General features: G+C 33.8%; 1 protein-coding gene across 1 annotated transcript in view; it reads right to left on the bottom strand.

Annotated features, from left to right (window-relative positions):
- Positions 1-12,065: 12,065 nt before the first annotated feature.
- LOC148623518 (RPA-related protein RADX-like) overlaps positions 12,066-26,577 on the bottom strand; it is a 37,642-nt gene continuing 23,130 nt past the window's right edge. The window contains exons 12-15 of the mRNA XM_088565377.1: positions 19,795-19,901; positions 16,915-16,930; positions 13,777-13,942; positions 12,066-12,540 (exon numbers count right to left, since the gene is read on the bottom strand). Coding sequence (XP_088421503.1) covers positions 12,143-12,540; positions 13,777-13,942; positions 16,915-16,930; positions 19,795-19,901 — 687 coding nt within the window. The 3' untranslated portion in view covers positions 12,066-12,142. The remainder of the gene's footprint in view (positions 12,541-13,776; positions 13,943-16,914; positions 16,931-19,794; positions 19,902-26,577) is intronic.

Below are 26,577 nucleotides of genomic sequence, written 5' to 3'. Positions count from 1 at the left end.
TTTATACAACTCTGCTAATCCCTTTTGGGATTCAGTGCCTGGAGCTGTTTTCTGATTTGGCCACCCACTGAATCCCTTATCAACGCTGCAAATTTCATTTAGAAAAATCGGAAACTTTTACCTCACCTCGGAACGGAACGTTTTACATCACATGCTTCGTTGGACACACTCAAACAAAGTAGGGGCTCGATTCTATATACATTTTTTCTCTTTGAATCATCTTGGTTTATAATGTTTACTGTCATATTTCAGCAGATACAGCCAAAATTTGCAGCGATATCGGCTTCGTTTCAATCGGGCGTTGCCATTTTTTGTTTGTATTGAAAGTAGATCAGTGGGCGGCCAAATCAGAAAACAGCTGCGGACACTGAATCCCAAAAGGGATTAATAAATCTGCATGATGTACAAGTCTCTGTCTTTTAATTCCAGAAATTACTGGACCTGGACACGATTACCCTTACCATGTGTCAGCGCTTAACATTTGCTTTCCAGACAAATGGGTATGCATAAGAAAAACCAAACCAAATTTCTGCCCGGACTTTTGACAGATTTTTAGTGGAAGTACTCGTGTTACAATAATCTAAACCGTTCCCTAAATCCTATGATTCGACTCCGAAACCTCTGGAGGCACAAACACTTTGAGAATACTAAAAATCATGAATACTGAACTGATTTAAACCTAGTGAATATAAAATGAATAAATTTCTGTACTTACAGATCTGTAGCTGACGTGGACTATCCTACAAGATATCTAACTCTTTTTCTTATAAAACTTATCACAAGTGTTTCCCGGAATGAGGGGCGGACATCGTGCACTTTAAACAAATTCAGTCATCGTGTCATTTTAAAAGTAGCTTTACTTGAAATCATCATATTTCAAGCGATAAGTGTTATATATTATACATACAGACGATTTAAAGCTGCATTAGCTGCCAAATTTGTTTAGTTTTGATTCTACTGAACTTCGCTGATAAAACGAAATTAGTTTGTTGTAATGCAATTGAAGCAATACATGTCGATAATACCTACATAATATTGTAAAAACAACGTTTTTTTTTCAATCAAAGAAGATCGATACCTCAGATCTAATTATTTTTCGCCATTACTTCTGAAGATTGCCGACAGGATAACCCGGGTTAAAAATACTTTAACCTTGGTAAAAAAAAATTACAAGAGCGGATACACAAGTAAGTAGGGAAGCCCGTTAGTACCATGTGAAGCTCCTTTTTTTATCTTGTTATAACAACTTAACTAACTTGTTATATCAACTTACTAACTTGTTATATCAACTTAATACATGTATATAAACGATTTAAACGGCTACATCCCAAAACAATTGCATTAAAAATGAACCGAGAAAGGATATGCCGCTTCTATTTTGACCTTGGATTTAGATATTCTGAAATATTAGAGTTTTTAGCACATCATCATATTATTGTTAATTTTTTGCTTTTGCAATAAATGTCCCATACAACCACATAGCAAATGACAATTGTCCGGCGTAAGCACGTGTCTTGTTTACAGTTCATTTCATCTATTTCATTATTAGTTTTCAAATAAATAATGACAGTTACTGACCATTTAAGAGCCACATTATATCGCAATACGTAAATTTCAAAAGGATCCTTGCATTATATTCGAACTTTTTTCTTTTACGGCTTGAGTCCGACAGTCTTCCTTGCCATTGATTAACCACTTTCGCTTTGCAATCAGATTTGTTTTTTTTTAAAAAGCGACCCTAACAGCACTCTTACATGCATGTATTAAGGTCACCAGAAGTCACATGCATACGAATTTATCTAGGTCCATTTTTTGTCTTGCAAGACAATAAATATGTAGACACATATTTCATGTATTTAACACATTTTATTTGTGGATATCGAATGAAATTATATAGGAAAAGTGCAATTTAGTAGAGTTAAGGCATATCTCAACAGATTTTTTTTACGAAAATGAAAGATAATGCAGCTTTAATAAATATGTTAAAGTTCTTGACCCTGAAAATCATTTTTTACAATGGCCTTTGTACTGTAAAGGCAACTCAACTAATTGATTTGATTAAGAAGCATTAGAATAGCAGAAACGTATTATCCAGTACCTTCCCGACTCCTGTGTAACATATCCGTTCACCCTACAGAGACATAGCTAGGTTAAAACACAATAGAAAATGCTAATGTGTCAATGTCAATTTTTTTTTAGATTCTTATTTCCATTTCTAAAGAGCAAAAACGGTTTAGATTGAATTAAAAATGACACTCTAATAACAGAATAAACAACAATCTGATAAAATACTTACGAACAGGATTTTTCAACTTCTGTGATGTAACGCTGGAAATTCTGTTCCTCGGTAACAATACTTCTTTATTTATTCTAAACAAGTGTGGACACAGACTGGCATTGCCCATGGGGCAAGAATGGACGCAGAGTGGTATTGCCCGAAGAGCAAATTTGAACATACATAAGATTTGTCTTGAACGTGTTTGCATTGTCTAGAAAACTTCTCCATTTATCAGTGATATCAATAATTGAATTATGCACATGTTGATAAATGTCCATTAAGATTTATTACTAAACATCTAAATGGGGAACAAATTCCACTATGAATTGCCATAAGACAAGTCATATATATATATATATCATAACGCTTTCCGCCTTGAAGGTGTACTTGCATGGATGTGTTGAACTTGCTATGTCATGTTAAGGATTTGCCATATCACTTTATACAGGTTAGCTTGATAAAATTCTGGACTCTCGGTTTTTTTTTTTTTAGATTAACAGAAACCTACAGTGTGGTATCTGTCAGTTACATGGATGACCTTTATTTTCAAATGGCAGGGGCCATAAACTCAAAATCAAATAAGACGATTTCTTTAGTAGTTAGTAAAATGATATCAAAATTTCATAAAATTGATTAACCATAACTATAAAGTCCTCGCAAGAAAACCAAGTGAAAATGGACGACGACACGGACGCCGCCGACGGTGACGCCGCTGTCAGCACCATACCAATATACAATGTTTTGTGGTGACACTATTATATTAAATATATACAGATATATAGGCTAATTCGGGGTTTGGGAATGCTCCATTTTCAATTCCATAAAAAGCCTGTCAATTACTCTTCCTTAGGACCAACTTGGTAGTGTGTGATTTGCTAAGAATTTACGTCTATAAGGTCTTTGTTTTTACATTAGTCCTTGCTAAACAGTTCTCTAGCAAAAGAGAATAAAACTGCATAATGGAAAAAATTCCCACTTACAAACATGAACTCAACAGATAAGATTCGAAATTCTTATGAAACAAAATTACAATACCGGTATATGAAGGACTAAATTCATCGATACTGGCTCACAGTTAACACTTTAAAAACAATAACTAAATCAATAACTAAATCGCCTCCTGTAGGTTCGGGTGTCAAAAGAATAAACCTGCAGCAGCATTAAGCTTGTCGTAAAAATAGTGCTAAATAGTGCTCAGAAACCTAGCCGGGGGCTGGGCGCTCTGCCCACACAGCAACCGAGTTGTGTGCCCCAGGTGGTGGAATGGGGTGCCCCTGGCGTGTTACATGCTAGGGTTGTCAGGCTATAATACGGAAAACCTGACCGCAAACCATAGTGGTGCATCGTGTTGGGAAAGATGCCACATTCCTCGCACGTTAAAGAACCCTGCTGCGGTATTCGATAGGAGTAGGAACCTTTGTTCTTCGCCACAGGAGGCTAAATTGCCCGACCCTACTCATCCCACAATTTTGCTTGTGGCAATCAAAATTTGTCGACCATGTTGTCCTTGTGTCTTGTCCCTTTTTTCACTTCATCATCATCCATTTCATGTTCATCGCCTGAATATAGATGAAATATTGAGGTCCGGCGTTAAATCCCAACAATCAATCAATCCAACTAAATCTTGTATCGAACAATTTTAATCAATTTCTAAATAGTTATATACATTTATAGCCTGAAAAATGTTTCCTTGGACCAAAAACTGTATACTATAGTACTTGTTTTTGCAGCTGTATAAAATATATCCAGAGGCAGCGCCAGTATCGTTTGGTTTCAGAACCAACGTAACATGTATGTACATTCAGCATTTCATAACACTGTCATTGACTTTTCTTTAGAATCTCTATTTCATTAAATCCTGTGAATCTTCGCAATTTAATAAAACTTAGTTATTTTTACGTGTGTAGTATTAATGTCTTGAACCTTCACCCTTTTAACAGAAAAGCGATTCATCAATATTTATCTATCTGCAAATGTAAGAAAAGAAAATGAGTAGCCATTTATTTACCCCAAGTGATAGCAAAGGGCGTTAAGAAACCCCTCAGTCCGGCATGAATTACTAACACCACACATGAGTGCAAACCGGGTCTAACTGTATTGATTGTATATGTTAGCACGAAAACAAAAATTAAACCAAATATAGGAATAGTCAGCTGATGGTCAGCGTCTCTCATATCATGCAAATGATTGGCTAAAACTATGTTACGAATGATTTTGGGGGATTTTAGCTTTATAATGCACGAAATGAAGGGTGTAACGGATATACGGAAAGTGCTATCATTGTCAACTTTTTTGTTATAGCGTTATTTAATTAATCATGCTCTGATCTCATTTCAACTTGTTCCTCTTTAATAAGTGTGTTCACTGCCTCGGTTGCTACGTCTTTGCCAACAAACCGTGCGATGAAGCATGATAATGTCTGCTTCTACAGTATTGTTTTGGAATGCTTTGCTTTAGTTTTATTCATTCGTTCGGTTTAAAAACTATTCAAGTCATATTGTTTAAAACTGCAAACTTAGCGTACTCGTTTCATTGATAGAGCTATATCAGTCTCGACGTCATTCTGCAACTATTTTATCATTGGTGGATTGGATTTTCCTTTTATGGTCATTTGTACATTTCATTCAACTATTTTCATCAATGGAGTTTTCTCAATTTGCATATTGTTGCTTCGGTTAGTTGGACGAATGATTTATCCCATCACGAGCGGTCAACACATAGCAAAATCGTACAATAATATACCGGGCTTAGATATTGTATGTCAAAAGCCAAATAAACGAACAGTAAAATACAGAAGGTCGGCAATACAACCATGACTCGAGTCTAGACAACGATGTAACCATCGCATAGGGTCCCGCTAATGCATAATTGAAGGACATGGACCGTTAGTCTTGTTTTTTTTTTTTTTTTATTTTCTGAAGACAACTTAAGAGGTAGCTCAACTCTGATAAAATACAGTATTAGTGATTACTTGAACGAGAGATTCGGAAAAAAAAACTTAATTTTTAGAGCATGGCCCACTTTTGCCCTTTATGATTTCGGTCCCTTATTACTCAAAAACCGAAAGAGCTTTCTGAAATCTGATTGCATAACGCAGACAAGGATTTTCAATTACGAAATCTAACAAAATAAATTCAAAATCGGACCAAAAATAAAGTTGGGGAGTGGCTAAATTTCGTACCCCTAAGTAAAACACCTGTGAAAAAATTTGAAAAGGAATACAATGTATATTGACAAACGCATTATCAAAATCAGATTAATAATAAACTATAATTGGTATCATATCTATTTTCACCTTTAGCCACTTATTTTCTAGGGAGATAAAGGCGATGGAATCAAAATCTGTAGGACCCTCTTCAATGTCTCGATAGTGCTTGTTTTTTGGGGGGTTTTGTTGGCGTATAAAAACTTAACACATGTCCGATACTTTCATTAAAACGTGTAGAAAATCCCTTTTTATACAATATTGGACACTGGTGAAGAATTAGGACGAGGACGAGTTGGAAAGACATCCACAACATTTTCATTTAGGAATGTCCTAAGTAGCACCTTTTAAATCAAAACAGTATATATTCATATATGTTTTTCATATCCTGTGATCTGCGAAAAAACATCTAGAAACGCAAGAAGGCCAATAAGACGAGTTTAGGCGGAAATACCTTTGTTTGCAAGAAAATAACAAATAAATGATATATCGTTATATGTAGCTGATAACGATTTCACAGTTGTACCATGTATCTATTCAGGGATTAATTTTATATAGAAGAACTGTTTTTCTTATATAGATTTTATTTCCACCATATGAGGCATGGTTGACAGTACAATCTTGACTTACAACTTTATGCAACACACAAAATACAAGCCACTAAAATTTGTAATGATGACAGAGATAGATTTGCTTTAAAACAAGGACTATTTCCTGGAAAAGATTTGAACCTCATGCACAGAATTTGTCCCAAACTCAGAATACAATTATTATAATTTCAATGCTACTAAGTAAAAGTGGTACCAAGGGACGATGCTCGAGGCATAATTTCAATGTTTATTTTATAATGTTTTATTGAATTTTTGGCAATTTTTTTTATATTTCACTCTCCATGATCAAATTATATAAAGAGGCTGAAATTTTCACATGTTAATTTTTTTATCCTGGTTTAATCTTTAAGTTTTAAACGTATTCCTAATTATGTTTTGCATGGATACTCTTTAAGTAGGAGCAGTTGTACATAGGAATAGAACATTTTTTTTCATCATCAACCTCAGAGAGTGTACACCACAGGGGCATATATAAAATCTATAGACCAATTAGCCAAGGGCTTTTTAGATGTGGAATATCACTAGCCCTACAAGACCATCCACTTGCCCAGGACATTTTGTATGGATATTTGCACTAGCTCAATGTGTATACCAGTAAATTGTATATACATGTGTATATGAGTATTTACATTATAAAGCTACATTAAATATCTTGGACTGTTTGTGCACTCATTTGTGATGTCTTTTTGATACAATTTTTAGTTTGGATACAGTATAAAACTGTTTCTCACTCAGAGGACAGACGAACCGATCATGGTGGCGCCCATAGTCGCGGGAAATTAAAATTTCTTAATTATAAATCGCGATTAATTTATTAAGAAAATGAAATTATTTTGTTTCAATGTAATTTTCATGAACATTTAACAGATTAGTTTCGATATTTATGACTTACTTGCACAATAACATGGTCTTTTCCTTTAATTGGATTGATATATTTCTGAACCATAAACATGATAATTGTATTCCGTGTCTCTACTCTACTGTATAGTATAGACATGGATGTTGTCGTACCAGCAGACAAAGCCGAAAAAACATTGTTTGTGTCTGCATGACACATTACATCCAATGCTAATTATCGGAGGTATATGTAGAAAATGATAGCAGTAAATAAACCTATACAGCTACTACTTTAGCCGTGCTAGAGGTTGTCTGGTAAGCTTTCTTCTGACTTGGTGCCATCCTTATCTCTAGCATCTGCATGTTGAAAGCCGCAGCACATGTGAATTAGCCAAACATGCGTTTTAAAATATTGAAAGTCTTTTATTTTTATAAAAGAAGTTTAACCTACCGGAAATCAAGTGATAAAAATCCTAAATTTTTGTTAAATACCTAGAAAGCATTTGTAATGAAAGACAGTTATCAAAGTGACCAGCCATTCTGAATAAGATAACTAATTTTACGGTATACAATATATTTTTGACAAAACGAACTTAAAGTCGGTAAAGGCAATTCGTTGGTCCATTTGATATGTTCGTTTCGCAAATTTTAAAATCCGTAATTTTATCAACCAGAATTACACACTGAAAAAGCTAAAAACCAAAGTTCATTTAACTGCTTTTACAAGGGATTTCCAGGATTGCTGGATTTTCTAATCAGTTAGATTATTTGTTTTTCTTCAGTTTATTCACTTTACCCGTGTTATGGTAAAGAAACTGTATAAAATGTTTTAAATGGTAAATATTTTACAATGATTCTGCCGATTTCAAAGAAGGGCGGAGCGAGCGGTATGCAATATGGCGCTCGGAAGTAAGAGGTTGGGGTATGGAGGAACGGAATTCCAACCTCTTACGTTTTAGGAGTATACAGCTACCACACTCTCCAAAGAAGAGATAGTTGAAAACTATAAATCCGTGCTATCCTCTTTTGGTCTCTCTACTAAAGACGATGATTGTGATCTATCGTCCATGTACTGGATTCCATAACTCCACACCAACGACACTTCATAGCTTCAAACTACCAAACCTTTTTAAGCTTATTCCATTAAGAGGGTCTTAATCTTACCACGACACTTTTTACTCCCGTATACGTAGTGGCATCAATTCAGTGTGGATTCTGAAAAATTCTTCTAGATCTTCTAGAAATTTTTATCAGAATATCATCAAGACCTATGATTTTTCAACCCCTTGTACTTTATTCCGAATGCTCAGTTAAAATCCTGACTCAAAACCATTATACAGCGTTGTTACTCAATAAAATATGGTACACCTACATACAGACACGTAGTATTTGGTCGAGATTCCTCATACTTTGTAAAAACACAACTCCAAACCATCTTCAAAATATACAGAAGAAGATGCCATCAAAATGCTGGAATTTTTTATCGATAACATATTTGTCCAGTGTAGTGGATGCGTGTTTTTCAACAAACGGTACTCCAATGGGAACAAATTGTGCTCTGCTATTCGCAGAACTATTCCTCCCCTCCCATGAGACTATATAGCTGATCTGATCCAAAAAAAGGAACATCATTTAGCAAAATCTCAGTTAGTTTTATAGATGACGTACATTTTGTATTATCTTTAAACTGTCCTAGATCTTAGTTCGGATTTTGTATTATATCATATCTACTCCCAAAGAACTTCAATGTCTTGAGATAAAAGGACACTACAGACACTATGAAGTCAGCCGCATATCTTGACTTAGAGGTCGACGGTAAAGGAAAAGGATGGAGTTTTCATATCACAACTCATACGTTATGCCAGAGCTTGTCGTAACTACGCAGACTTTTAGCACCGTGTTTGACTTCTTACAAATAGGATTGAAAAAAAGGTTTTATGGTCCTCATCACTAACTCGTGGAACATTACGATCCACCTACAACATAACAACAGATTTGTTCATCGTGTCATAGTTTTCATTTCCTCTTTCGTCTAACCCGGACTTTTCATAACATTTTGTGAGCAACTCGGCGGGTGTTTCTAGAAAAGCAGAGGACTTCCCCTACCGGTGCACCTGGTCCATGCTCCCAGTTTTTAGTTGAGTCCGAGTTACTCATTTACTTTTGTTACTTTGTATGTATTATTTTAAGTTATTTTATGTTCTTTGTTGTGTACATGTGTCGGTTTTCCATAAATGATCTTTGTGCCTGTATTACATTTATATATATGTGTGTGTGTGTGTAATGTAAGAGTTGGGTGTAGTTTAAATATATATATAGTCTGTATGAAGTTTGTATATACGATTTTAAACAATATACAATATATAACAGCATATCGTCATTAATCAATATTTCAACGAGGTCCGGCAAAATAGTCTCCCAGGCTCTCTATTCAGTCCAATTAAAAACGGGTCCGAATGAATGCCTACTTTCACCACACACACACACACAAAGAAGACAGACTTAGCATTTCAAAACGTTTCAAGATTCAGCACTCAATTTCAATCGAAATCAAAAAACATTTACTTTTTTAAAGGAACCAAAGTTAGTCAACAACACAATCAAATTTTGCCTAATCAAGTACAAGTATCCCTAAAAATAAGGTAGCCATACAATGGACAAATTTTGCCTAATCAAGTACAAGTATCCCTAGAAATAAGGTAGACATACAATGGACAATACATATATGGACCCCTTTCAGCCTTTTATTTTCCAAAGTTCATGGTCACAAGTTCATACCCCCGGATATGGCAGCTTGCTCAATTTAATAGAGTTCCGTGCATTTTAATCCTTCTTTTGTCCCTTATTCCCCAACAGTTTGGGATATATCCAAGACAGTCGCATCTTTATAGTATAGCACCTTGTAGAACAATATCTGAACAGCTGTGAAACTTTTTTGGTCTCATTTTCCTTAACGGATCAGGCCAAGCTCCCAAAAAAATCAAACCTGGCTACATGGTTTTGCACCTTGTTATTCAATTGTATAGGCCCATATACTTTAGGGGCGACCATTTAATTCAGGGGTGGGGGCTTGAACGAATTTAAAATAAATATTTTGACATTTTAGGATAAAAGGGAGATAAAATATTTTGATTCCTTCGAAATAACTCTGATCCTAATATTATAATTTTGCATATTTGAAATTAATTTAATTTGATGTACATGAGAGAAAAATAAACATTTTTATCGTTAATGTGGTGAAAACAAGTTCAAGCACTCCCCCTCAATATCAAATGTTCGTCCCCTATCACTCAAGTCAGGACATATGCTTTTTTCTATTCCCCGATTCCCAAGTAACAACCTCCTAATCCAATCCATGGTACGACTGTAAAGAGATAAATATACTTACACTTTAGGTTACAGACCACCAATTAACCAATGTGCATTTGGAACGTACGCAAAAATAGTCCTACGCAGAAATTACCCCTGTTCCTCATAGTGCTGTGAAAAAAGGTCTCATCATATTTAAAAAATTTAAACAGTTTCTGAAAGGAAAAACATTTCTGTACATTTTATAGGTGCATTTTGCTTCTTGTGATGTGAAGCCTAATCTCCATAATGATTTTTAAATATACCCCTATCTTGTGAAAACACTGGGATTTCCCATGCTATTTATAGACCCTTCACTTCCGGTGACCAGTACTGCACTGCAAGTCTGCTAACCCTAGATGCCATTCTGAGGATTGTGAGCTGACATATGTAGAATCATGCTGATATATAGTCCTCTGCAGGTTAAAGTTAAGGTAAAGTCCAGAGAAGACATTGAATATTGTGAAATTAGCATAGAAGCCTATGGAAAGTGGAATTAGTGGTTTTTAGCCTCGAGTCAAAATGTCCGGACGAAACCAACGACAGTTCAAAACCATTATACTACCACAAATAGTTTGTGATTGTATAACAAGAGGCTCACATGAGCCTGAATTGCCCATCTGGTTAAATTTTTGTCTTTAAAGGGCAATAACTCTAACAAGGAGTTGTCTGACAATTTTGACTCAAAGACGACTTCGGTAAGACTTATCATAAGGATCATTTCAGCAATTGAATTTTTTCTATCTATCATAGTTTTGAAGATGTTGGCAGAAAACTGCTATAACATAAATTTGCGCCTTTCAATGGCAATTACTCTATCAAAAAGTTGTCCAACATCTTTGATCCCGCAGCCTTTGTAAGCCTTATCATAAGGATCATTTCAGCAATTAAATGTTTCTTTTATCTAGCATAGTTTTCAAGATATTGGCTGAAAACTGTTTAAAAAAAACATCATTTTCACCTTTTTAAGGGCAATAATAATTCTTACAAGGTGTAGTTCAACAACTTTGGTCCAATGCATACTTTTGTCGGCCTTATAATAAGGATCATTTAAGCAGTAAAAAGAATTTGACTAAACCAAACGGTTTTGGAGATACAAGAGAAAAACTTCTGACTGACCCCTTCGTTCTATTTTTATTAACAGGGGGCATGTTGTTTGACGGATCAAAAATCCCCACAACACTTCTATGCAACATACTCTAAGGAACATTCATAACAAGTTTTCTTTTCAAATGGTCAAGTAGTTTCAGGGGAGAAGATTTTTGAAAGTAATAATGTTAAAAATAGCCAAAAAATATCTAAAATAGGCAGTAACTCCAAAACAGATTAGAACAAAAACTTGACCACAGATAGATCTCATCATGGTGAACACTTTTTACCCAAACAGAATTTTGCTAAACCAAATGGTTTTTGAGATATATGTGAATAAATTACTTTGAGATAAATACTGTAATCTGATTGTTTAAAATGATTTTGTTATATCTCAATGGATAAAAAATATTGACATGCCCCCATTCAATTAAATTCAGAGCTACTTTTCTCATGTTTAAAGATAAAAATATGTTTTAAAATTAATTTATAAAATGATAAATCATCTGTTTACCCCATGAAAACCAAAGGAGATTTGTTAGTCAAAATGTATAACTAGTTTTGAATCATAATGCTTTTGTAGTAACTTTTAGCCTTTCTTATCCAGTTGTAGAAATGAACTTTGCAGTAACAAGTGTGATACCATTAAGTTTAATTATGACTGATTCCTAGAAATAATGTATAAACAGTCCAGACATATAATCAAATGAATCAACTTTAATATTTGAAGAGAACCAGAACAATGTAATTTCTACTCTAACATGTAGTGAGTCATTAAAGTTTATAAGCCATGTTAAGTACAATCTCTGTCTTTGTCCAGTGCATTTTATACACATCTAACACTAACAAAAACTGATGATGACAATTCATTGCTGATTTTAACACTTTGTTAACTTGGTTTTTAGATATCTTATAATCAGCAGATAATGACTCTACACTTCTTCTGAAAAGTTTGACAATGTCACTTTCTTCTGGTCTTGTAAACATACTGGTAGTAATTGTGGGTATCTGAGAACCAGTTAAAGTTTCAACTGGTTTATGTTTTGCATTGTCTTTTTCTAACAGGGGATCAGACCTGTCCTGGTTGAGAGGGCACCACCACACAGTAGGAAGCAATACTTTATGGTTCAGACCTGACCAGTATATCACAAAATATTCTCCTTCCTCCATCACTACAATCAAATAAAATGTTAATAATTAAGCTAAAATTATGAAACTCACAAGCCTGAATCACTCATCTGCCAAATTAATTGCACTATGTGAAAACTAGAGGCCCCTACAAGCCTCGATTATAAATCTTTAATGAATATTTTTGGAAAAAATACAAAAATTAAATTATTTACCTTCAGAGTTTTTGGCATCATTTTGATTACCATTGTCAGAAAAAAGGACAAAAACTAGTTAACAAAAAGAGACAGACCAGTCACTAATATTGGATTATTTTGTACATGTTTCTACCAAAACATATGAAAAAGTAGTTCCTGAAAGTTTGTACCTTAAAACTGCTGATTGCTCAAGTCTTGCTTTATCACATAAACAAGTATACATTCAAGCACTAGTACAAAATTCCTCAAGTCTTGAAGTGGTATTGTTAAAGACAAGTTAATGGTAACTTTAAGCCATAGCCACCAAAAAGACATATAATCAAGATTAAGAGGGATAAATAAAATGCAAGGAAACACTAGTTGTATAATATATATTTACTAAGTTTCCTCCTTGGTGATTTTGTGAAACTAGAAATGCTTGGAACAAAATCAATCTCTCAAGTTAAGATTCTCTCCCTTTGGGGTTCTCCAACAACAATTACATTTTTCCCTGCACATCTACATTTCTACAAAATTTCATCAAAATCCCTTAATCAATACAGGAGGTGTTGCACTTAAAAGTAATGTGGACAGACTTATAGGGTGTTTTTTTCAAAATGATAATAGTGGTGAAATACCAATCTGTATAGAAATGAATAAATAGGATAAATATAGGATAAATATATCTTATTCTAACAAGGGGTCACATCTGTCCTGGTTGATTACTGTGTTAGAAATGTAAAATACAAACCTGTGTAATGACTAATGGTGACACATACCTGTACCAACCTGTATAATGACCAATGGTGACACATACAAACGTACTGTAGCTGTGTCAGAGAATTTTTTTGGAAATGTGAAAGACCAATCCATATAATGACTAATGGTGACACATACCAGTATATTTTAGCTGTGTATGATCACTCGTATGGAGTGGAAAAGTAACAACATGTAAAATGACTAATGGTGACACATACCAGTATATTGTAACTGTGTATGATCACTGTGTTGGAGTGGTGAATCACCAATTTGTATAATGACTAATGGTGATACATATACTGCAACTATGTATAATCACCACTGAATGAGTGATGATGTACTTACCTGACTGTTGATGAGATGATGGTATGAAGTGTAGATCTGAACTATTGCCATGGTATAACTGTTTGAATGGTACAGCTACATCTGACTGTACCTGCTGTATTAACTGATCATACAATGACTGGTGTACAATTACCTCTTCTTTTTTATCCTGAGTCAGATTTAAGTTCTAAATAAAAAAAAAAGTCATTTTCATTTAGATGTGCTTAATAATTTCAAATGAGCTTTAAAAAAATCAGAGTATTAGAAAGTAAAGTATCAAACACATCCTTATTGTATCAAACCTTATTGTATTTGACTTATTAATTATTATCTTTTTTTATATGAAAGTAACTAAGATCCATTTCCACACCTTAAAATTTGCCCTTATAACTCGCATAAAAAGAGAGGACTGATATATGTCACCCAAACAAATATAATCTTAAAACTTATTTCAATCAAAGGTTTGAATATAAAATACCCAAAATCAATGTTATTAAATTTTAGCCAAATACAAATGCAATCTCTGTATCCCAACTCATTGTCAAAGGCAATGATTCCTGAACAGCAAAAGCAAATGATGCATAAAAATCAAAAACAAAAGTGCATATTACAATTAAAAACAAAACATATAGCCATTACATTGTATAGGTTATAATGAAAGGATGTCCATCAGAAAGAATACAATTCAACCAGGAATACAAGAGTAATCAAGGGAACCAAGGTTATAGCGGAAATCACTGGGAGTTGCTCATAAAAAGTAAAAAGTAAAGTCCGGGGTAGATGAAAGAGGAAAGGGAAATTATGAGACAATGAACAAACAGTTTTCATGGTGCAGATGGATAAATTGTAACGATCCACGAGTTCATGGTGACCATAAAACTTCTGTAATGATGACTTTAACCTTGTAGCAACATAGCCCTGTTGTAGAGCCCTAACTGTAAGAAGTCTATCAAGATACAAAAAGTCTGTGTACTTACGGCAAGCTCTGGCATAATGTATGAGTTGTGATATGATAACTCCATACATCAGTGCTGAAGGGATGTTGCCACAGATGAAAGAAAAGTTGACAATTCTGAATGAAAAATCATCAAGTTTGTCAATATTTTTCCTTTACCATCAATCTCTAAGTGTAGGTCAAGATATGATGCTGTCTTCACAGTGTCTGTAGTTACCTTTATCTCAAATTCTTTGGGGGTAGATTCAATGAATAAAATCCCACAAACTATGTTTGTTAAACAATAATACGTCATCTTTATAGTGGAAACTGAGACTATGGATCCTTTGTCTCAAATTCTTTAGGGTAGATGCGATGTATCAAGTCCTCAAATCTAGTATTGTTTAGTGATAGTATGTCATCTACATAACAGAAACTGAGATTAAAGGATCTAGCTAAATGATGTTCTTTTTTTTCTGATCAGATCAGCTACAAAGTCAGCCTCATAAGAGTGTAGGAATATGTCAGCAAGTGGAGGAGCACAATTAGTTCCCACTGGAATGCAGACTGTTTGTTGAAAACATGTCCACCACACTGGACAAACATGTTATCGATAAAAAATTCCAACATTTTGAAAACATCTTCTGTATATTTGGAAGATGATTTGGAATTGTTTTTTTTACAAAATATGAGGAATCTCTACCAAGAACTATATAATTATATATAGGTGTACCATCTTTTTTTTGAAAAAACAACAATGTATAATGTTTTTGAGTCGGGTATTTTAACTGAGTATGAGGAATAGAATATACAGTGTTGAAATATCATAGGTTTTAATACTATTATATTCTGATAAAAATCTTGAATCGAGGGTCTCCAAAAGATCTTTCAAATTTTTTGGAATCCACTTTGAATTAATACCACTATAGGAGTAACAAGTGTTGTGGTCAGACTGGAGACCCTCCTTGACAGCTGTGTCAGAGTATAGAAGTTGGAAGTTTTGAAAGAGGTTTGGTGGGACATTTTGCAGATCCAGCTATGTAACATTGTTTGTATGGATTCTTGTGGAGTTCTGGAATCCAGTACATAGACAGTAAATCACAATCATCATCTTTGGTATACAGACCAAAAGAGGGCAGCACAGATTTATGGTTATCCACTATCTGTTCTTTTGAGAGTGTAGTGGCAGTACAAGTCTTATCACTGCTATTATTTTCTACATCTACCTCTGGTAATAAACATTTTTTGCAAGAACAGTCAGGAGGTTTAGCCTTGAAGTCCTCAATCTTGAGGTTCTGCACTAACCTTTTATAATTGAAAATTTTTGATGCAATGGGTGAAGTATAGGAATATGAAATAATTATTGTATTATTATTGACCTCTCCTTGAAATATAGGGTGATTATGTTGGTTACGTTTTTGTGATGGAGGATGTTAGCCAAATTAACTGCATCTATGCCTTTGTTGACAAACACCTTGACTTTTTACAAAAACTGGTTTAAAGAGTCTGTGGAAAACAATATCCAAAATGATGGCAACATGGTGTGGATGGAAAGAATGGACTATATCTCCATCAGAAAGATGTATAATACAAGATGTGGATGGAAGAAATGGATTATATCTCCGTCAGAAAGGTGTATAATACAAGGTGTGGATGGAAAGAATGGATTATATCTCCGTCAGAAAGGTGTATAATACAAGGTGTGGATGGAAGAAATGGATTATATCTCCGTCAGAAAGGTGTATAATACAAGGTGTGGATGGAAAGAATGGATTATATCTCCGTCAGAAAGGTGTATAATACAAGGTGTGGATGGAAAGAATGGATTATATCTCCATCAGAAAGGTGTATAATACAAGGTGTGGATGGAAAGAATGGATTATATCTCTATAAGAAAGATGTATAATATAAGATGTGGGAGGAAGAAATGGATTATATTATACATCTGTCAGAGGGGTTAATAATACAAGATGTGGATTGAAGGAATGGATTATATTATATTATTATACATCTTTCAGAAGGGTTAATGATACAAGATGTGGATGGAAGGAATGGATTATATTATTATACATCTATCAGAGGATTAATAATACAAGGAGTGGATGATATAGACTATACCACTTAATGTCTGTCAAGGAAAGGTGTGAATAAAAGGAACATATATCTCTATTCATTAGGCAGAACTTGTATAATACATAGTTTGGATGGAAACATTTCAATCTTACCTCAGCATGTTTAGAACTGAAATAAAAAAAAATAATAATTTTTTTTTTTATTTTCTATACCTTTATAAAAATAAAATGCTTAACATGGCACAGCTTTATACAACTGCAGGTGGCAAACCCAATATGTACATATTTCTGATCTCTTTTTGACATTAAATTCCTAAAAGCTAAAGACCACACCCTTTTTAAATCCATCAAACACTTAAAAAATAAATCTAACCTTGAGATGCAATTCTGTATAGATACATACATATATGCTTTCTTTTGGTCTTTTTTGATTGTTTTTTTTTTCTAAAAAGTAAAGGTAACAAGCCAAAAAATAAATGAAAACATTTCTTTTGTGATATGAATCATCATAATTTCATGGAGAGAGCCATATACCCAGTACATTTACCAATGTTTGGAAACTGTTTTGTGTCTGTCCTCTGTGATTAGAAAATTGTAGAGACATTATAGATATCCATATGCCTATACTTGATTTAAATAGTTAAATTTAATGAAATGCTCACTTACTGCCCCTATTTTGACCTCTAATTCTAAAACTATTGGGGTCAAAATCAATACCAACTATCTTGTGGTTTGATGCATGCAGTTTACACCCAGGCTCCAGATATTTTTTTTTACTTAAATGTATAATGACTGCTTCTACTGAAGTGGTAGTGAGTCTACAATGTAATTATTAGAATGACTGATTCTACTGAAGTAAAAGTGTCTTAAATGTAAATATAAGGATGACTGATTCTACTGGAGTGGTAGTGAGTCTAAAATGTAAACATAAGAATGACTGCTTCTACAGAAGTAGTAGTGAGTCTAAAATGTAAATATTTAGAATGACTGCTTTTACTTAGGGTCAGAAAATACTATGTAACAGGCAATTAATATATTTTCTTGTGGGGCGTCATATTTTTTAAAAAACAATGAATAATGGAGGTAGTGCCCTAGATGTGGAATTAAATCATGTTGGTTGTCAGTATGTTGAATATGTTGAAAAAAAAGAAAATATTAAGGGGTGGGTAACAGCCAATGTTTGATAAAAAAAAAAAAAAAAAAAGTTTTACTCTGATCGTAAATCAAATAAAACAGATCTTCAGTAGTCTCCACTTCAGAAATCAATTTACCAGAATATTTGTCGAAAAAAATTTTGTGAAATGCAACAATTTTTAAGTAACATGCATATTTATTATGGGGGAAGAGGGGGTCTTTAACTTTTATTGAATTACACACTGATAGTGGTAATTCAGTTAAGTTCAATATCATGGTGGAAATTTATTTTTTTTCAATTATATATGTGGTGGGGTCTTTAAACGGTACCAGTATCGAATATCCCTCAGCGGGTGTACATCAAAACATGGAGGCTATAAAATATAGAGCATTTTCTTTTAGCCTCTCTACAAACTAATGTTTTGTCAAAAGATATGAACAATAGAATAGAGCAAACATCACAAGTGACAAATTTTTTTAAAAGAAAATCTAACATAATAACATAGAAATGTTCCACTGAAAAAGTTGGTTTGATGAGTGCAAAATGAAAGTGAAAGTAGAAAAAATAGCTATTTACAGTTCAAGACTACTTTTCTTTCCAATCTTCATGGACTCAACCTACTTTTTTTGCGGGAATTTTTTTTTCACATGTCCTTAGAAATGCTACAGAAGTGAAAGTTTTATTGAATCAATTTACATATATTCTTTTTTAAATCCTAAAAATATGCACTTCACTATAGACGTCTATGGGAAAATTTAATACGATACTGAGACCAAACAGTGTCGTTCTGTGGGAGGGGTGACATAGTATTTTCTGGAAAAGCCCTGAAGTGGAAGTGAGTCTAAAATGTAAATATTAGAATGACTGTTTCTACTGAAATGGTAGTTTTTACTATTGCACATTTCTTGACATATTTGTATAAATATATATCATTATGAAATTTACTTACATATTTGGAATAGTATATCCACACAATCATAACAATAGACTTTTCAAAGCATCAGCCATATACTTTCATCTACCCTTCCAAATTAAATGATGCACCAAATTTTAAGCCTGTGTGCCTCAGATAACAGGTCAATTATTGATACTTTCTGATCTATTGCTTATGTTATATGCTGATGTAGTGATATAGTATTAAAGTAGGATAGAAGCCTGTTTTATCTGACAAAAACCAGGAGTGATTTTGACTCTCATATATTCCCTGGATATGAGAGGTATAAAAACAGGGAACCCCTTATTCAGCTATAAGAAAATTTTGATATATTGCAGGAATTGTTAATGAGTCTAAAATGTAAATATTAAGATTCATATGGTATCAGTTTTCGTGGTGATATCATAGGTAAGGTTTTCCTTCCAGGATGGAATAGGACAAATACTGGTCAATTCATGATCCATACTGTTTGCATCCTTTGATCTAAACCCAACAAAATGTGTTGCAGGGGGCAGTTTGATACAACCACAGAACTCCAACCGTGAATAGTTGGCCCATTTTTTGGGCCTCTTAGTCCCACAACATTCAAGTCACAGTCCCCACAGTTGACCGCAGTCTTTTGGTGGTATAGCATCTTGTGGTACAAAACTAAACTCAAATCACTTTCAATAACGCAATTGTCTGGACATCAGATAAAAGCTTGTTTCTGGCCCCTTATTTCCCTTATTCCTAAATTCTTAAAAGGTTTAGGTCAATATCCTTTTAATTAATCCCAGCTGTTCTTAGGTGGTATGGAACCCTGTGGTACAATACCATATAACTCCATTAACTTTGGATCATGGGATTATGCCGTTATATGCCATAAAATATGGTTCACCAAATGCAAGAGTAATCACACCATAGGTTCAAAGTGCATAAACATGCTGGTTATTATTTTTTATAACTCAATTAATTTGTCAATTACCTTCTTAAGTATGTCACAGCAACCATGTGGCCCATCATATAAAATCTTCTACTTTCCCTATACACAATCTGATCAACTTCTGTTGTAAACTCTTCACTTGATGTTATCTATAAGACCACAATCATTATTCAGATACCTATATCATTAAATCTACCCATATTTAGTATCTAACATGACAAAAGCTGTTATAACACAGTAACTTACTACCAACATTATCTTCATGAACAAAGCTATCGTTACACTGTTACTGACACCAAATCTTATTTACATAAAAAAAAGCTATCATTACATGATTACTGGCACCAAAAGTTGTTTACACTATACTGAAAAGCTATCATTACTAACTTACTCACATCACATGTTATTTACATGATAAAAGCTATTATTACTCTGTTACTCACACCAAATGTTGTTTACATGATAAAAGAGTAATCAAGGGAACCAAGATTCTGGCAGAAATCAAAAGAATGTAATCAAGGGACAAAGACCAGACATGGAAAACAGACAAACACAACAAAGAACATAAAATAACTTAAATAATACATACAAAGTAACAAAAGTAAATGAGCAACTGGGACTCCACTAAAAACTGGTAGCATGGACCAGGTGCACCGGTAGGGTAAGCATTCGGTGTTTTCCTAGAAACACCCGCTGAGTTGCTCATAAAAACTCAAGTCCAGAGTAGACAAGAGATAAGAAAAACTATGACAAGATGAACAAATCAGTTTTCATAGTGAAGATGGATACACTGTAACAATCCACAAGTTCATGATGATGGCAATAAAAATTCTGTAGTGGTGACTTGAATTGTGTAGCAACATAACCCTGTTCCAGAAGCTTGGTCAATATTTTTCCTTTACCATAGATCTCTAAGTGTAGGTCAAGATATGAGGCTAACTTCACAGTGTCTGTAGTATCCTTTATCTCAAATTCTTTGGGGGTAGATTCAATGAATAAAATCCCAAAAACTATGTTTGTTTAACAATAATACGTCATCTTTATAGTGGAAACTGATACTATGGATCTAGCTAAACAATGTTCCTTCTTTTGGATCAGATCAACTATAGTTAGCCTCATAAGAGTGAAGGAATAGGTAAGCCAGTAGAGCAGCACAATTTGTTCCCATTTGAATGCTGACTGTTTGTTGAAAAACATGTCCACCATACAGGACAAATATGTTGTTGGCAGATGATTTGGAATTGTTATTTTTTTACAAAGTATGAGGAATCTCTACCAAGAACTACATATTTGTATCTAGGCATGCGGTCCTTTTTTGGAGTAACAACGATGTATAATGTTTTTGAGTCTGGATTTTAACTGAGTATGGGGAATAGAAGTATAAAGAGTTGAAAAGAGAGGGCATTGAGGTCATTTACCCTATCAAGATTCAATACATTTGCACCTGTTGTTTCAGAGGAGTTGATCTTTGAAAATTGGTCAATCAGATGCTTAAATGGCCTCTGACGGCCATCTTGTTTAATCAAGCAGAACTAAATAAAGTTGTCCCTTTTCTTATATATGCCAAGTTTAGTCACTATTGGCTAGGTAAAAGCAAAGATATTGGCCAAAATGTGTTTTCCCTTAGTGTTTCAATGGAAACTTTGAGTGGCCGCAACCACACAGCTACCTGAGCCACACAAAAAGGGGATTATTTGTTGAGGGTACTGAGGTCATTTATCCTATCAAGTTTCAAAACATTGGCTTTCAGTGGTCTTAGAGAAGTTGACACTTGAAAATTGACCAATCAGAAAATTAAATGGCCTCTGGTGGTCATCTTGTTTAATCAAGCAGAACTAAAGAGGATCTTTTGTAGAGGCTATTGCATACATCATTTCTTCCCAAGTTTGGTTAAAATTGGTCATGGGGTTTTCATCTAGTTGAGCAAAATATGAAAAGATTACAGATGATGGAAATAAAGTGATGGGATAAACTTACTTGGACCTTTGGTCAGCTAATAAAAGACACACATAGACAGCCAGAAGCTGAAGCACTGTAAACCCATAGATTTTATCCAGAACTAGATGTACCTATGTTCTCATGAGAAATATTTGTTGTGACAAACTTTCTGGGGATCTTACATGGCTACCTTCAACACATCTCTGATGAATGTTTCCCAACAAAGAAGCCAAGAGTTCCCAGTCTGTCATTAAACAAATTTAATGACAGAATTGAAACAGTAAAACTATATTGCTACTTAATAATAGTACTTAGATATAATGGCAAATTCAATTCAGCAATAAACACTTTAATGGAAAAAGCTAGAAAAGCCTTCTTCAAATTAAAAAAAGAAATTATCACTTTAAACAATCCATGCAAATTAGTGGGAAAACTGTTTGATATCACAAATCCATTTGTAGTGAAGTTTGGGGAGTATTTTGTCAATTAAAAGCGACCCATTTGAATATTTGTATGTGAAATGCATTAAAGATATTTTGGGGTAAACTGTAAGGCATCTAATGGTGTGTGCCAAGCAGAAGTAAGGAATTCAAAACAAAGAATAATTCAACAAAACTTACAGAGTCAAAACTCAAAAATTTGTCTATCTTTAAAACTAGATTTTTTTTAGAAAGACATCTGAGATGGGACAAAGATAATCATATGTAGACAATATAGAGAACATATCTCAACATGTCGCTATTGTCAAAATTGGGACAAGTTCCCATTCTTTACTGATAGAAAAAGGATGGCATAGAAATATCCCTGTGTCAGAATGTCTATGTACAATTTGTAACTCTGGGCAAATTGAAAATGAAGAACATTTCTTGCTTCATTGAACTCAGTATGAACAAGAAAGACATAATAAATAAATCAATCCCTGGCTGTAAGAAACTAAGCTCTTTATCTAAAATAAATGTTCTTTTAAATAGCAAATCAACAACTATTCTGAAAATGTCCTCCACATTTGTATTTAATTGTTTTAAAACTAGAGACATAAGTCTTCAATAGCAAAGTCATTCAATTTAACAAAAATATACTGTAAATATTACAGCATATGTTTATTGTAATTTTTCTCTATAACCATGCACCGTATTGTATAAATAAATACTAATTATGAACAAGTAATTACTCTATTAAAAGAACACTTTGGTGTACGAAGTATGATACAATTATGCACACAGGTGAAATCTACTAGACTTACTAAACCCAACAATGTCATGGAACAGTCTTCTCACATTTTATGACACAACTGAGACAAGCATTAGAGGTCTAGAGTCATTAGGCAAATGCCAAGCAACTTAAGGCTATCCCAAAAAATACTATGTCCCCAGTCACTAGGACAGCTTTTTTTTTGAAAGACCCCATCACCCATATAATTGAAAAACTAGAAAAACTGTGCAATGCTCAATAACTTGATACCTCCACTCCACCATTTGATAACATGCACCTTTTAACTCCCATACTTTTTCAATTCCATTCAGTGGTGTATAACGAATAACCAATAAGACATGGGTCCCCCCTGTGCAATGGAAGGTCTTACAGACGGAAGGAAGAAAGGATGAAAGGACATCCCTATCACTATATACCCCCTACTTTGCAAGTTGGGGGGGGGGGGTGAGTAATAAAAATCAAAGTCCACCTTAACTAATGAATTTTTTCCACTTGGCCAACTATGCTATCTAAAAATACAGCTTTTGTTAACCAAGTGATACATCTCATAAGTAAATATAGACAGTAAACAAAAGCACATGATGTAAATGAATAGGACAACCTCTGATGGTATCAGGTATAAAGACAGTAGGGGATCTGCAATAGTATACAGCCACACCAAGTAAATAATATACATAAGAAGTCTAATGGGATGTGGGAACTCTACCATCTTACTTGCTAGTGCATTACAGCTAACTGAAATAGACCAGTTCCAATTTCAATACTAATGTATGTAGACTAGTGAGTAATTTAAATAGCTCCTCTCTAGGTAGAAATCTGCCCTACATTATACCTATGTGTCCTACTTAACTACTTCAGAACACCTATGTGATCTTTTGTACACTGCCTTTTAAGTTTGAATAGCTGTCAATTATGATGACCTTAACCTCTATATTTACCATCCACCAGTGTGTTTGGGTAGCTTGGACTCTATATACAAGTGATTAACTTGTTTCTGATTAGATAACACTGTTCATTTTATCTAAATATTCATAGACAAAGCCTATTTTTAGTTTCAAAAAATTCATGCTCTCAGTAAAATGGAAAATGACAGGGAACAACATAGAAACCGACAAACTAAGTATAATTAATGATTGTGAAGACTGGGATATACAAACATGGTTATTTGTCCTGTTGGATAAACAATGGGGGGCCACGCACAGTTGATTGCTTTGCTACTTCTTATAACAGAATGTATGAGAAGTTCATTTCAAGGTTTGGTGTGATGGTACTAGTGGAATCGATGCCTTGAAACAAGATTGGAAGAGTGAGAATAGGTCTCACTAACCACTTCCAGGTTAAATGGCCACACCCCTATGTAGTACAAAAACACCCTGAACCTAGACCTATGCATTGTAAGTGCATTATTTGTGTGTATTCCGATTAAAAGAAGTCAAAATAAAGCTGAGAATGTGTACTTTAAAACTATATATGTAATTTACTACAAAAGTGTATGAATATTGTTTACATGTGTGAGTAATTTGCCTCCATGCTGTCAGTTAGCAGAAAAGGTAAAAATGTGGATTTTCAGTATTATTTATTCAAGTAAATTTTGTGAAGAATTTCTACAATCATCGTACCATTAGCATAATGAATTTGAAAGCCTTATTTTCCCAGCTTTGCAATGGTACGCAACTTTAAGATGTCATTTGTCCTGGGAATTCACAGTGAAACTTTGAATATTACATTTTTTAACATGTAAAGTAACTGAAACGTTACAAGTGGTTAGTGAGACCATAATTGGTTGATTCCACCTCCTAGTATGATAATTTTAGTGTTACATAAGTTAGAACAAAATAGAGCTAAGGGTACATTGGTTACACCGGAGTGGAAATCTGCTCCCTTTTGGCCTGAAGTTTGGGATGGATTTTACTTTAAAAGTTTTGTGAAACATTTTAAAAGTTTCACAGATTACAATGTTACACACAAGGGAAAGCGACAGAATGGTATTTTCGGAAGACCAACACAGACTTTTAATTTTATCGCTTTATGCATAGAATACTGAAATGTATCTGAATGTTTGTATTTTTGTTTATAGGGATCAACCTAAGGGACTGGATCCGTGAGGACATTTGGCAGACCGGTGTTTCTGACAGATCAAATTTAGACCGTTTGGCTGAACAAATGTCTAATTATATTGTGAGTTCTAGAAGTGACAATACAGCAAAATCATATCATTATTCTTTTAAGCCTAGGGAGGTGTTTATAAAGAATCTGAAAGAATGGATTTTCTGCACTGCATGTACAACCAGTACATATTGCACTGTATGTAGCTCATTTGTTGGAATTCTGGTGCTACATGCAACATGATTAATTCTGTTATATATAGCTTAAAATGGGTTCACGACATGTTTAATTATCCAGATCCTATAGACAATTCTTATTTAACATCTCTACAGAAAATGGCAAAGCGAGTTGCTAGACCAAAGATGCAGAAAAAAAGATTCAGTTACTGTCAAAACGTTGGTTGATCTTCTGGTTGTATATGAATTGTAATGATTTATTGGTTATTCATGATTTAACAATAATATTGTTTTTTTTGCTGTTTGTAAAGATGTGGTTGTATCACTTGGTTCTTGTTATACAGAAACTGACCAATATAGAATTCATCCTGTGGTAGTGTCAAAATGCATGATATTTCATAAAACATAGATTTGGCTGTTAGTTTTAGAAAGGCACCCCTGATTTGTACTTAAACTCAGTAATATTTTTTCAGTATATTACCATGACTACTGGACTTTATAACAATAATCACTAAATTACTTATAAATGACTTGAACTTCCACACACCAAGGATTAAAAAAAATGCATCTTTTTATGACAAAACACTTGAAATTTCCATGTGGACTGCCTCAAAACAGCTTTATTTCAACAAAATAAGACTTAATTTTCAGATGGATCAATATAGAATGTTAAAGGATGCACATCTATATAATGAAGTTTAGGCTACACACGTGAAATCGATGTGAGGTTGCAAATTTGGTCGCTGCCTGGCAATTCATGAAGTTTTATTTGTTTTATTTGTTTCTGCTGATTCATAATCAAAGAAAGTACCACATTTTTTTTTATCAAACTGGCTGTTACCCATCCCCTACATATTTTTTTTAACATACTGACAAGCAAAGTGATTTGATTCCACACACATAGAGCACCACATCCATGTTTCAATTATTTTGAAATACAACCACCCACAAAAACTATATAAATTGCTTTCCAAGGGGGAGGGGGTTGTGACTTTTAATGAACAGCCATTAAGGAGCATGATAAACATCTATCATCTTCTATCACAAGAGATAAGAACTTCCCTAACAAAAGACCATGTTACTAAATCGTTGAAATTTAACTGTATATTACAAAGGTAAATTTGTTTCTTTACAATACGAAATATTACTTTTACATTCACATCAACAAAAGAACAAATGTTCACTCCAATGGAAGCAAAGATAGGGAAAAAATGTTGGTTTAATGTTCAAAACAGAACAGTTTTATCCTCATCAAAATAAAATTATATATTCAAAGTACTGCTAGCACTGGAGGTTTTTGATTCTAATGAAAATTGTACATGAAAAAAATTTAAAAATTACTTATGTTAAATGAAACAGTGATAATACATTTACATTTTTCATATCATTTAGA

Source organism: Perna viridis, chromosome 2 (assembly GCF_037379345.1).
Source record: "Perna viridis isolate PV_CMFRI_1.1 ecotype Kerala chromosome 2, ASM3737934v1, whole genome shotgun sequence".
In the NCBI taxonomy this organism is placed as follows: Eukaryota; Metazoa; Mollusca; class Bivalvia; order Mytilida; family Mytilidae; genus Perna; species Perna viridis.
This window is presented reverse-complemented; position numbering and strand designations above follow the sequence as displayed.